A 13,645-nucleotide genomic window follows, 5' to 3' on the forward strand; every position below is an offset into this window, starting at 1 on the left:
ATTTGTCTGCTATAAAAGGAAGAAGAATCAGCTTGGCCAACCATGACTGTTTGAATAAATGGTTAGGAGATTTTCAGTAATGCAAATTATTTCACCCCTAAAAAAGCAAATGAGGCAGGAAGTAATTTCTATCAGAATATCTGAGATCATTTTCTGTCTAATGTGTTCAAATACTCTTTCAGATACTATAGCACTTTCAACAACTAGGTTACTTATTTTCTAGTCACTTCTCTGATAAAAATTATCTATGTGACTTTGGACAAAGTCACTTCCCTCACTGTACCTCAGTTTTGGAACAAGTGACATACAAAACTTATACTGTTATAACCTTAGAGAAGCTATTTAATTTCTCAAAACCTCAGTTTTCTCATCTGTAAAATGGGGACAATGGTGAGACTTACTTAATTGGGCTGTAGGAAAGATTAAGTACTTATAAAAATAAAATTATCTTACAGTTTATATTGTAAGTGTACGCTGTAGGTGCTCAGAGAAATTTTTATTAACATGATTATTATTCTCAAAGTTCTACACGTAAGAGAAACAGAAACATTGTTCACATAAAAACCCTGTACAAGAATGTTCCCAGTAGCTTTATTTGTAATAGCTAGCAACTGAAAATTTTCTAGAGAGCCTTCAATGTATGAATGGTTAAACAAACAGTGGTACAATCATACCATGGAATACTCAGAGATAAAAAGGAACACAAATTATTGATATACACAATAACTTGGATTAATCTTAAAAGAATTAAACTGAGTAAAAAAAGCCAATCCCCAAAAGTCACATGCTGTATTATTTCATTTACATGAAATGTCCAAAAAGCCAAATCCATAAAGGCAGAATCTATATTAGTTCTTGTCTGTGACTAGGGTGGGGTGAGTGGAGTTAACTGTAAGCCAGTACGAAGGATTTTACTAGGGTGATGAACATGTTCTAAAACTCAATTGTGGTGATGGTAGCACAGGTATATATATTTACCAAAACTCATTGAACTGTTTACCTGAAAATAGGTGAATTTTATATAACTGAATTATACCTTAAAATTGTTTTAAAAAGACTCTATATCTAAAACCTGGATCTATGCAGTTATATTCTCTTGAATCTTTGGAAACACCCAACATGTGACATAGTTTTCAATTTTTCACTTACCGAAGGATGGGCTGCTATGTATCCATGTGCACTTTTATCTGCAAAGTGAGAATAGAGAGGTCACTTTTGTTTCACAAAGACTGTTTCATTCAGAGACCACACCAGAAAAATAAAAATGAAAAAACTGCATGATTACAACTAGAAGGAAATGTTCCAATTTAGTATTAACTAGATATTATGACTAATGACATAGCTTTCCTTAAAATAGCTCACACCATTACATCCTCACCATATTCTTACTAGGTCATTTTACAGACATTAATGAAGGCCTCTGGTGAATCTCATTTATGTGGAAGAATGACAAGATTACCTACTCTTAACTGATATGATTCTATACGTCTATAGTAGTTCCCCTTATCTGAAGTTTCACTTTTTGTGGTTTCACCTACCTGTGGTCAACTGTGATTCAAAAATATTAAATCAAAAATTGCAGAAATAACCAATTCATGAGTTTCAAACTGCATGCCATTCTGAGTATGATAAAATATCATGCTGTCCTGCTCCATTCCACCTGAAACGTGAATCATCCCTTTGTCCAGTGTACCCACTCTGTTTACACTACCAGCCTACTAGTCACTTAATAGCCAGTTTGGTTATCAGAACAACTGTGGAGCTATCACAGTGCCTGTAGTCATGTACCCCTTATTTTACTTCATAATGGCCCCAAAGAGCAAAAGTAGTGATGCTGGCATATTGTTATAATTGTTCTATTTTATTATTAGTTATTGTTGTTTATCTCTTACTGTGCTTAATTTATAACTTTATCATAGGTAAGCAGGTATAGAAAAAAAACATGGTATACATAAGGTTCAGTACTATCCATGGATCCAGGCATCCACTGGAGGTCTTAGAGCATATTCCACATGAGTAAGTGGGGAACTACTCTATATCTAGGATTTTTCCCACTTTCCTCTCTCCCTACCTCCTTTCCATTCCTTCTTTCCACCTTCCTGTGCTATCTTCATCTTCTCCTCCTCTTCTACTCCTGTGCAATTAGTCAGTCCCAATACCAAAGCATTCAGAAAACCTATGATGAGGTACACTCAGCCCTCAGTACAGTACAACTGTACAGTTTTAATATAGTTGTCAGGATTTCACCTTTGTAAGTTGAGAGAAATTTGGCATATAAAACTAAGTGTTAAACAGCAACGGCTATTTGGAGTAAAGAACAAACTCTGATACTCTAAAGTGTATTCATGGTTACAGTGAAATGATTTCTTGAATACATTTTCAGTTCTGGTTGCCTATGGGTCTAACTTGGAGCACAGCTCTTGATTTTCTCACATGAAACATTTTTTGATATGTCACCAGGATCTCTTAGATATTTTATTCTATGTAGAAGCTTAAATACAGTAAAAAGTTTTCCTTGATGGCTTTCTTTTTAGGTTTTCAACACTGAATAACAGCAGTTAAGCAATCTTCTCATTTTAAGAAAGTCCAGTTTAGCAGTTTGGGCTTTGATATTTGATATGGCCAAATCAGACACTCTTCCCCTTCCAAGGGTATCCTTGGATCATTCTCAAAGAAACTTAAAGCCTGCTTATACTAAATCCCGTGCCAAGAGGTAGGGGCTCTTTATAGCTGGAGTACTAATGATTTACCTTCATTCTTTAGATGTTAAATAATAAGTTAATAAATTATTGTAGAGAGAGAACTCAAATCATCTATCTCAAAATGTGAAAGTATTATTTGGTATATATATTTCAGTTGCTGATATGGCTTGCCTGTGTTCCCACCCAAATCTCAACTTGAATTCTATCTCCCAGAATTCCCAAGTGTTGTGGGAGGGACCCAGTGGGAGGTAATTGAATCATGGGGGCCGGTCTTTCCCATGCTACTCTCGTGATAGTGAATAAGTCTCACAAGATCTGATGGGTTTATCACGGGTTTCTGCTTTTGATTCTTTCTCATTTTCTCTTGCTGCTGCCATGTAAGAAATGCCTTTTGCCTCCCACCATGATTCTGAGGCCTTCCCAGCCATGTGGAACTGTAAGTCCAATTAAACCTCTTTTTATTCCCAGTCTTAGGTATGTCTTTATCAGCAGCATGAAAATGGACTAATACAGTAAATTGGTACCAGTAGAGTGGGGCGTTGCTAAAAAGATACCCAATAATGTGGAAGTGACTTTGGAACTGGGTAACAGGCAGAGATTGGAACAGTTTGAAAGGGCTCAGAAGAAGACAGAAAAATGTGGGGAATTTGGAACTTCATAGAGATTTGTTGAATGACTGTCCAAAATGCTGATAGTAATATGAACAATAAAATTCAGGCTGAGGTAGTCTCAGATGGAGATGAGGAACTTTTGGGAACTGGAGCAAAGGTGACTCTTGTTATGTTTTAGCAAAGACACTGGAGGCATTTTGCCCCTGCCCTAGAGATTTGTGGAACTTTGAACTTGAGAGAGATGATTTAGGGTATCCGGTGGAATAAATTTCTAAGTAGCAAAGCATTCAAGAAGTAACTTGGGTACTGTTAAAGGCATTCAGTTTTATAAGGGAAACAGAGCATAAAAGTTTGGAAAATGTGCAGCCCGACTATGTGATAGAAAATAAAAACTCATTTTCTGGGAAGAAATTCAAGCCGGCTGCAGAAATTTGCATAAGTAGCAAGGAGCCTAATGTTAATCCCCAAGACCATGGGGAAAATGTCTCCAGGCCATGTCAGAGAACTTCACGGCAGCCCCTCCCATTACAGGCCCATAGGCCCAGGAGGAAAAAGTGGTTTGTGGGCCAGCTCCAGGGTCCCTGTACTGTGTACAGCTTAGGGGCTTGGTGCCCTGTGTCCCAGCTAATCCAGCTTTATCTGAAAGGGGCCAACATACAGCTCAGGCTGTGATTTCAGAGGGTGAAATCCCCAAGCCTTAGCAGCTTCCACGTGATGTTGAGCCTGCACATGCACAGAAGTCAAGAATTGAGGTTTGGGAACACACACCTAGATTTCAGAAGATGTATGGAAATGCCTGGATGCTCAGGCAAAAGTTTACTGCAGGGTTGGGGCCCTCATGGAGAACCTCTGCTAGGGCAGTGCAAAAGGGAAATATGGGGTCAGAGCCCACACAGAGAGTCCCTACTAGGGCACTGCCTAGTGGAGCTGTGAGAAGAGGGCCACCATCTTCCAGACCCCAGAATGGTAGATTCACTGACAGCTTACACCATGCACCTGGAAAAGCTGCAGACACTCAACAGCACCCTGTGAAAGCAGCTGGGAGGGAGGCTGGAACCTGCAAAGTCACAGGGGTGGAGCTGCCCAAGACCATGGGAATCTACCACTTGCATCAGCATGACCTAGATGTCAGACCTGGAGTCAAAGGAGATCGTTTTGGAGCTTTAAGATTTGACTGCCCCGCTGGATTTTGGACTTGCATGGGCCCTGTAATCCCTTTGTTTTCACCAATTTCTCCCATTTGGAATGGCTGTATTCACCAAATGCCTGTACCCCTATTGTATCTAGGAAGTAACGAGCTTGCTTTTGATTTTACAGGCTCATAGGCAAAAGGGACTTGCTTTGTCTAAGATGAGACTTTGGACTGTGGACTTTTGGGTTAATGCTGAAATGAGTTAAGACTTTGGGGGACTGTTGGGAAGGCATGATTGGTTTTGAAATGTGAGGGCATGAGATTTGGAGGGGCCAGGGGCGAAATGATATGGTTTGGCTGTGTCCCCACCCAAATCTCAACTTGAATTGTATATCCCAGAATTCCCACATGTTGTGGGAGGGACCCAGGGAGAGGTAATTGAATCATGAGGGCTGGTCTTTCCCATGATATTTTCATGAAACTGAATAAGTCTCATGAGATCTGATGGGTTTATCGGGGTTCTTCACTTTTTTTTCCTTCTCATATTCTCTTGCTGCTGTCATGTAAGAAGTGTCTTTCACTTTCCACCATGATTCTGAGGTCTCCCCAGTCATGTGGAACTGTAAGTCCAATTAAACCTCTTTTTCTTCCCAGTCTTGGACATGTCTTTACCAGCAGCATGAAAATGGACCAGTACAGTTGCTTATAGTGCAAATTTGAACATCAAAGCTCCAAACAAAGACTAAATCTACACACTAGCAAATGAGGTCAAGATTTGGCAATAACATGGATATTTCAATTTCTAAACATAGTGAGATATAGTTTTCTCTTTTCGGTCTGATTTGGGGGTCTTATCAAAATAACCTGACACCAAACAAAACGTGTGCTGTGTCATCATGCTGCAAATCAACGAATCTAAGGGACAAAATAAATTTCCAGAGACCATGGCTTCATGCATACAACTCTTACTTAATGAACATATCACAAAGCCCGATAAATGACTGAGTGTCTTTATGACAGTAAAGAGACAACAATTGTCACTACCAATTCAAGCTCACAACTACTACTTCACTAAATAATTACCTTATTTTGATCCTAAAAATACTTGAGTTATATAACTTAACATCAACCTCAAATTCCGACTCATTTTTTGGTTTCCTTATGTTGATGCCATTTGAAGAAGGTACTAGAACTGACTTCAAATGTCCCACAGACATTTTGTTCTCAACATGACGCTCTGAGATTGAAATTACTTTTTCACCTTTGATACCACAGACTTCCTCTTACCTCCTGATGTAAAGCTCATGTATTTCTGGTTGTTGACTGTTTCTTTGGAATCATAGAATTTGAGAACATCTAGAACAGCTTGGGGGTTCTTCTTCTGTTCCAATTTTGTTATGTTGGAAGTTTGGAGTAATCGTGCCCATTGCTCGGGAATTCCCTGTGGACAACCAAAGGGAAAGAATGGTGGCTCAGAACATTCTGCAGCAGCACTTTTATGTTCCAGTAAAGTTCTTCACCAAGAAGCCCATGCTACCTGTAGGATTACACTTGGGAAACTGAAGTTACATTCTAGATTTAAAGTTAGTAACTTAATAATGCAATCATTCTCTTCTCTAATTAAAACACATAGGTAAAACTAGGATCCAACTTAAAAAGGGTGGGTGGGAGTATGACTGTGATAGAAAAAAAAAAGCGCATGAAAATCACCTCCATATTGACTCTGCTCATCCATGAAATGATGTTTACGGCTTAGCTTATTTTTTTTTCTGGCGACTCAGGGCAGACATAGCAAGACTTCTCTAAATTTGTGCACAGCATAGTAAAGTGCAGATCAATGGGTTTTATGACTGGAATAACATAAGCTGTTTCTGGTCATGTTGTAATCAGAATATATTTTAGAATAAAAGGAAAGGATCACCCTTGGTCAGGTTATACTTCGTGATTACAAAATGTAATTTTTTGGGTCTAGAGCTTTACTGTAAAGTCAGGTCGGTAGGAGAAAAAAATAGAATTGTGGAGGAGCAAGAACCACTGAGATGCTAAACAGTAACATTAATGCTGCTTTGGGCATTTTCCCTGCAGCTTTCTCCAGGGCATGCTCTCCTTCTCCTCTCCTCTCTCTCTCCCTTCCTCCTCACTTCATTTTTAGGCCACATAGAACCTGGGGACTATGAAAACCACGCCAAAGCCTTGTGAGAATTTATAATAATCTGAAGCATTTAGAGCAGAGAGGAGGGAGTATTTGGAAATATAACCAAGGAGAATTGCAAAAATTAGAGGTTAGCTTTGCATTGAGCATTCAACATTCTTTCCTACATGTTCAGCCTACAGAAGTCTCAATTTCATAATTATCCAACCTCCAAGAGAAACTTGGAGAGAGAAACAGACACACTATTCCTGAAGTGCATCCAGACACAATTTATGTGGCTTTGTCCTATGAAGTCTCGGCAAAACAATGTGTGACGTGGGCCTCCAGAGTTTGGGAATGACAACAAAAAAAGTGAGATAAGCCAAGCAACAACTCTACTGCACACACATGAACCTGCTGCTGCAGTGCTATGACATCTCAAAGAAGCACTTTGATGCAAGCTTCTTTTGGGCCTGTGACGCACCTCTGGGAGCTTCCCTGGGCACATCTGTGAGCCATAGAGATCTGGCTGTAATGGACGTAAATAAAGAAAGAAAAGAAAGTTAAAACAGAATGTGGGACAACTTAGAAGGTGGGAGGAGATGAAATCAATGGGTCTGAATGGGGGGAGTCCCTTCTAAAGTGGGGCGGTTATGAAAATAGGGAGGTTTTAACTAAATCAGGGACAGGACAGGCTACAGGACAACAGATTTAAGAGAACAGAGAAAATGACAATGTTCCAAAGTTTGGATGTATAATCCCACTTTTGGCAAGATGCTTCCTCCATAAATATGTATTAATAAGAATTACCATTAAATGATTGGATAAATTATTAAAAGGCAGAAATATGAATTTGGAGGCAAGAAGGATGGCATCATGAAAAGCTTTGACAATAGTTTGTAAATTGTTTTTATAATTGGGTGATCACAGGTAGCCAATGGCCATGTGATAAACTTACAAATTTCAGTTCCCAATTCTGGTTAACCAATTTTAGTTTCAAAAGTGTGTATGTGGCTAAAATTCAAAGGATGGCTGTATGGAAACACTGAATTTTACTCTCATTGATGTGATTTTTTTTCACTTTGTAGCTAAAGTCATGGCTGGCTTAGAGAAAACTAGATAAAGAACATTCCCACACAGCCAGACTCTACATTTTAAGTTTCTTAGATATTTAGACTAGGGAAAGGGAAACCATTCCATTTCAAACCATATATATATAATTTCCATTTTAGTACTGCAGTTCTAAAATCCCACTTCCCACAAAATAAGACAAGATATAAGGTAACAACTTTGCCTAAATAAAGATCTCTCAAATGCTACAGAAACATGCTTGACCCAACTGGCTTGATTTTGGATATATGTCCTTGATTCCTGGTATTTGGGGTTACTCCAAGCACAGTGAAATGACACTTTTACATGCATTTTTCACGCGGCTAGATGCTAAAGCCTTAAGCCAAAAATTTGAACTCAGGAGCCCATGCATTATCCCAGTTCTGATTCTAAGTGCAATTAATAGCATTTGGTTAATACCATAATGGCCGAAGGAGTTATTAAGTGTTACAAATTGTGGTATGCATTGCACATAAGCACTAGAGCAGACGTTACTGGCATAATCATTACTATAGTCATTAGAATATTTGCAGTTATTATACATTCCCATGGCACTTCTAAGCTTTTGTGGTAGTCTTATGATCACTAGACAGCAGGAAAAAGTGCTGTCAATAGCAAAAAATCCTCCAGACAACTATACTTACCACATGACTACACTGCTGACATAATTTTGACTACACTGCTGACATTTCTTTTTTCTAAGTTGAGACAAACCCAATTATCAATAAAACCTGACATTCAAGTTTGAATGTATGTCACAAAGGCACATAGTCATAAAGCCATCTCATTATGCCACATTGAGAAACTAATCCCAAAAGTCAGACAGCTAATGAAGACCTAGGAGTTTGAGCATCAGAAGCAGGAGCACATATCAATGCCTGACTGTGTATATGATACCAACTAGAAGTACATCAAGCTGGGGGTTGTCCAGTGTAGCCCAGGAGAATGGCAGCATGATATAACAGGCCAAGCATTTATCTTACCATAAGAAATGATAATTTATATCACTCATACCATTTTTCCCTCTGATTGACTTGAAGCGACCATCACAGGTCTAGAGGTCTGGAAAGGGGAGTTCTGAAGTATTTGGGACAAAAATGGCAATATAAAGGGTAAGGACCTGTAATCATTGAATACCAAAAGTCTCACCTCCCAACCTATGTTTAGCTTCACGGTCCAAGTGTATGACCAGGTACACAAACAAGGTCGTATGGGCCAATTAGCCAGAGAGCAATCACCAAGCAACACAGCAAATCAGTGTCCAAATATTCAAAATAACAAGCCCTTGTAAGACAACTGGATTAGATAGTTCAGCAAATTGCACAAAATTCAACCTAAACAACCACGATAATCAAACTTAACAATATGATCCCCTCCCAACACGCAATAAATTAGTGGTGCATTGACAATTAGGACCCAATTCTAAACTCTACCAATAAAAACACTTTTTAAAAAGCTTTTCATAATTTGGCATGTTTAAATTTAATAAACATAATAATATAGTAAATGTAAATCACAGGTTAAAAAAATACCAAAAAGGGCAGAATTTGGCATCTTTAAAAATAATGTATGAACAAGTAGTTACAAAAGATCATCAAGATGACAATAAAGTACTTCCGTTTACCAAATTTAGCCTATGTCTATCTATATATTCAATGGATTCATAACAATGGAATATTTCCAAACAGCTATCTTATTTCAAATTGGGGATATTTTTAGTGGGGAGAGGGGTATTTGTTTCATATGGTTTGGCTGTATCCAACTGTTTTTCATCATTGGAAAGATAGCCTATCACTTTGGGTTCTTTGGGTTCTAATTGACAGCAAAATGAAAATGACTGGTGCTGCAGTTAGCAAGATGGTGGTGATTTACTTTCTTTCATTTCCATTCAGAATCCAGAAAGATAAATGAAAGAGCTAGAGAGAGAGATACTGTATAATAAGATGACAAGTAAGTTTGAAAAGTGGAAAGAATAAAATATTGGAAAGCAACTAGAATGTCACATGGGATAACTGGATGAGAACATTTTCACATCAGAAAACAAAAAGGAAGAAAAAAAAATAGTGAATTATAACAATAAAACACAAAAGTAGTTTAAATGAGGAAATGCACAGAGAACATTAAAATGTCAAAGCCGGAAAAATTAATAAAAAAGGGAAGAGTTATTAGGCAAAATCTTTATAAAGTTTAAGGGATTTTCTTGTTTCAAGTGTCAGCAAAAATAGTTAAAATATTTGTATAATTTTTAAAAATATAAGGTTTTTCGGGTTATACAAATTACTTTTTTTCTGGTGGTGATGATGGTGGTGGTAGTGGTAATAGCAAGGCTGGAGTATCTAAGTGTGGCTAAGAGAATATTCTGCAAATATAGCAAAGACTAGATTCAAACTCAAAGCCATTTGAGTAATGTCTCTGACTTTAATGATGAAATTGGTTAAATCTTACCTATCTCCACTTTATGTGTAAATATTTCTTAACGTTCTCCTCTGCTTGCTACCGAGAACGCAGAAATAATCAGCTCACACCACTTTACGAGGCCAAGGTGTTTACTGTTTCCATTTCCATTCTCATATCACTTACTTCCAGAATTGAAAAAATAAGATAATTTGACTGTCAATTCAGCAATATTGTTTGCTTCTCCACATAGATTAATTTGTTCCTTCTTTTTTTTCCACTTAATCATATAACACAGTCTATTCACTACTATGTTATGAAACAAAAAACTCAACTACTTAATATGTAAATTTCTCTCTGGTTTAACAGCACAGGAATTGGTGGTGATGGCTCTATCAAAGATTTTTCTTGAAGTGCCCTCAAAATTACTCCTTATTTTAGAATGTACATTTTGATGGAGTTCATTAATAGCATGGAAAAAGGTAGTTGACCTTCCTGGGGACATATTTCTAGCCATAGCCACATCTTTTCTCTCATTGATCTAAAAAAAAAAAAAAAGTTACCAGTTCTTTTTTTAAAAAAAGTATAAAATTTCATAGATCTGAGATCTTGTGCTGTTTGAGCACTACAAATATTCAGCAAAAGTCTTGATCTATAGCTATGGTCTATCTAGAGAATTCTCATCGGTATTTACTATGGATTGCATAACATCTCTAGAGAGAGATATCTAGAGAGAGAGGAGAGAGATGCACATAACTACTAGAACATACATGATATATCCATCAAAATTTCTTCTTGAAATATAAGGTTTCTTTTTGGAATATCTGCAAAATGTACCTACTAAAAATTATAAAATAATCTATGTTCTTGAAATCAAAGGGAAAAGCAGGTCAGTTCCATAGAGATTCTTGGTTAGTGTAGTTAACTGAGCTGGGTATTCTAGGTTTTAATGTAAAGCTTGAAATATTTTTATGGATTATTTTCACTGGCCAAGGTGAGTAGATGATTCTCTGATTCAGTTCACTTGATAAAGAAAAAGCCCAGGCAGTGTCTCTCTGCCAGGAGTACAATTTCTGTGCCATGGTTAGTTAATATTTTCAACCAAGTTGAGACTATACAGTGATCAAACTTTTTAAAAGATGGACAAAATAATTCGATCAATGCTGTTGCCATCCTCTATTTCCATCTATGATTGCCTAGGCAATGTCCATCTTATTTGGAACCATCAAAAATATTAAGTCTGACATTTTGGGACATGGCAATTATTGCTTGAAACCTATTTTCACAAGGGAATTCTTTCGTGGCTTACAAAACAAAACAAGGAGCTTACTTACAGTGAATTCCCCGGTGACTGCATCAAACCCCACATGAATCGTATGCTCAAAGTCTGAAGGAAGAGAGATCTCTGGGCGCTCTTTCTCCTTCTTCTTATTGGCTAAAGGCAAAATGTTAACATGTATTTATTTGGGGTATAGTTTTGGCATCCACAAGTTGTACAATTAGGTTCATCAAAAGAATTACAAAGTTGAAAGACAATTGATTCCAACACAATTTTAACAACACTTAACTCCAGAAAATCTAATTATTTGCAGAAGTAGCTAAGAGTATGATGACAAATGTTATGTCCAAATAATTCAAAATTTCCAAAACTCATTTGAAACAATTCTCTCATTCAAACTGATTTCTGCCTTTTACCAGTATAACCAGGGGGTATCTAGGGATATTGTGCTTAACTGGCTTTGCTGAATCAAAAACCACTTACTAAGGAAGAAATTCATCATACACAAGTCAAGCTAAGGCATACTATTAGAAAGAACGAATAGAAAAGAAAACCACTTTAGCTTTTGATAAAGATATTGTGAATTGTTTCTATGTTAACAATAGCTAATAATCAAGTGGTTGGTACTTATTTAATTTAACATGTTTATATTATTAACCATATCTTAATAGACTCGTCTATTAACAAGAATATCACTGCAAATCAATTCTGTTACAAACCTTTTTTATTATCAAAAATATTTCAATCATTTCCTACCCAGCACTTTGCTAGTAAAAAGCTACAAATTGCTGCTTTTTTTTTTTTTTACTGAATTAATTTTATTTAGTTTTCAGAAAACTTAAAGCCATTCCTTGGTTTAGTTTTTCTAGTTTGTAGTTATTTTTCCATGTTTCTATTATATTTTATCGTATCAGTCATTCAAAAATTACTGTCTTTTTCAAGTAGCAGATTTTTCATAGTTACATAATTATAAATAAATGTATCAGTAGCTCATAATTTAAAAGCCTAAAAAGATATAATCACTGAATAAACTAAGTTGAGAACTATAGTCTATCTGGAAATAGTTCCCAGGAGGAAGTCACTGCGGAAACACTCTAAAATGGCATCTAGCAGCTTCCATAACACACTTATTTGCAGATCTGAGCATGTATCTCTGGTGAGGCTACATTTCACACTGAAAACAATTAGTACTCACCCTCCTAATACAGGGCAAGTCAGCATGAACCAGGTTTACTCAGTTAAAACCAATCAGCTTCAGAATTGCCAAGGTGGTCAACTTAGAACATTCTGGTTCAAATAGATGTTGCCTTGGCCTGAATTACAGACAACACTCAACCATATATGGATTAGTGGTTTTGTGGGTTACCCGTGATAAATTTTAAATTCAAAACTTTTCATGTTCAAAGGCTATTCTTATGACTTCTTGTCTCATTCCACTCTCTCTCACTGTTCCTTATCTCCAGCCACAAGACAGAGATATGGGGCAGAAATATGAAAACTGAAGTAGTGTGAGGAAATATACAGGATCAGGAAATAAAGGTTGGGAGCAGGGGAACAAGAGTCACCCAAGGTCTTTGCCTGGCCATGGAGCACATTTAGGACTCATTTTGAAAAAATACATAAATGCCATATAACTTACCCTCAGTACAGATTCCATTTTTATAGTGAGCCTACATTATTCATGAATATTATTCTAACTCAATAGTGAAGTTTAGAGCTTTCTGTTGGTACTCCTACTTCCCTTGCATGTTTGTGAACTATAGCTAACATTTATACTTGTTCAACTACCATTTTTTACTTGTTCAGAAAGGCACTCTGGTCTCATCACTCCATTGAAGGTGTCCTCGCCACTCCTGTAATCATTTTCTTACTTTTTCTCTTTCATGATGTCCCATCCATGCTGGCCATGGCTAGCTACTTCTCTTTCTACTTCCTTGACAATGTGGCCTGGCATTCCTCCTTTCTCAGTGACCATTCTTTCTTTGATTGTCATTGCTTTTGACTTTGTTAGTTCAGTTTTTGGCCTTCTGCATTTCTTTCTCTATTGGATTGCCTCCACTCCCAAATACTAACTCAGGTAATTCCCTAATCTGTGGTTGGCAGGGGTGGATCCACATGTTGGGGGACCAAATACTTTATGTAACTTCAGAGGAAGGTTCCCTTTAAGTAAAAAACATTGTAAAATTACAAATACAAATGTACCGGGGCCCCTCCCAAGGCCCTGGAAGGGTTCCAGGCAAGTCAGGAACTCTGAAGGAGCAGTTTCATTCACTTCACAGTAACTAG

At 37.2% G+C, this 13,645-nt stretch overlaps 1 protein-coding gene across 1 annotated transcript in view; it reads right to left on the minus strand.

Annotated features, from left to right (window-relative positions):
* Positions 1-13,645, minus strand: part of PAK3 (p21 (RAC1) activated kinase 3) — a 104,536-nt gene that overhangs the window by 66,843 nt on the left and 24,048 nt on the right. Inside the window, exons 3-5 of the mRNA XM_023203103.1 lie at positions 11,415-11,515; positions 5,733-5,886; positions 1,150-1,187 (exon numbers count right to left, since the gene is read on the minus strand). Coding sequence (XP_023058871.1) covers positions 1,150-1,187; positions 5,733-5,886; positions 11,415-11,515 — 293 coding nt within the window. The remainder of the gene's footprint in view (positions 1-1,149; positions 1,188-5,732; positions 5,887-11,414; positions 11,516-13,645) is intronic.

The sequence above is a fragment of the Piliocolobus tephrosceles genome, chromosome 12, assembly GCF_002776525.5.
Source record: "Piliocolobus tephrosceles isolate RC106 chromosome 12, ASM277652v3, whole genome shotgun sequence".
NCBI lineage: Eukaryota > Metazoa > Chordata > Mammalia > Primates > Cercopithecidae > Piliocolobus > Piliocolobus tephrosceles.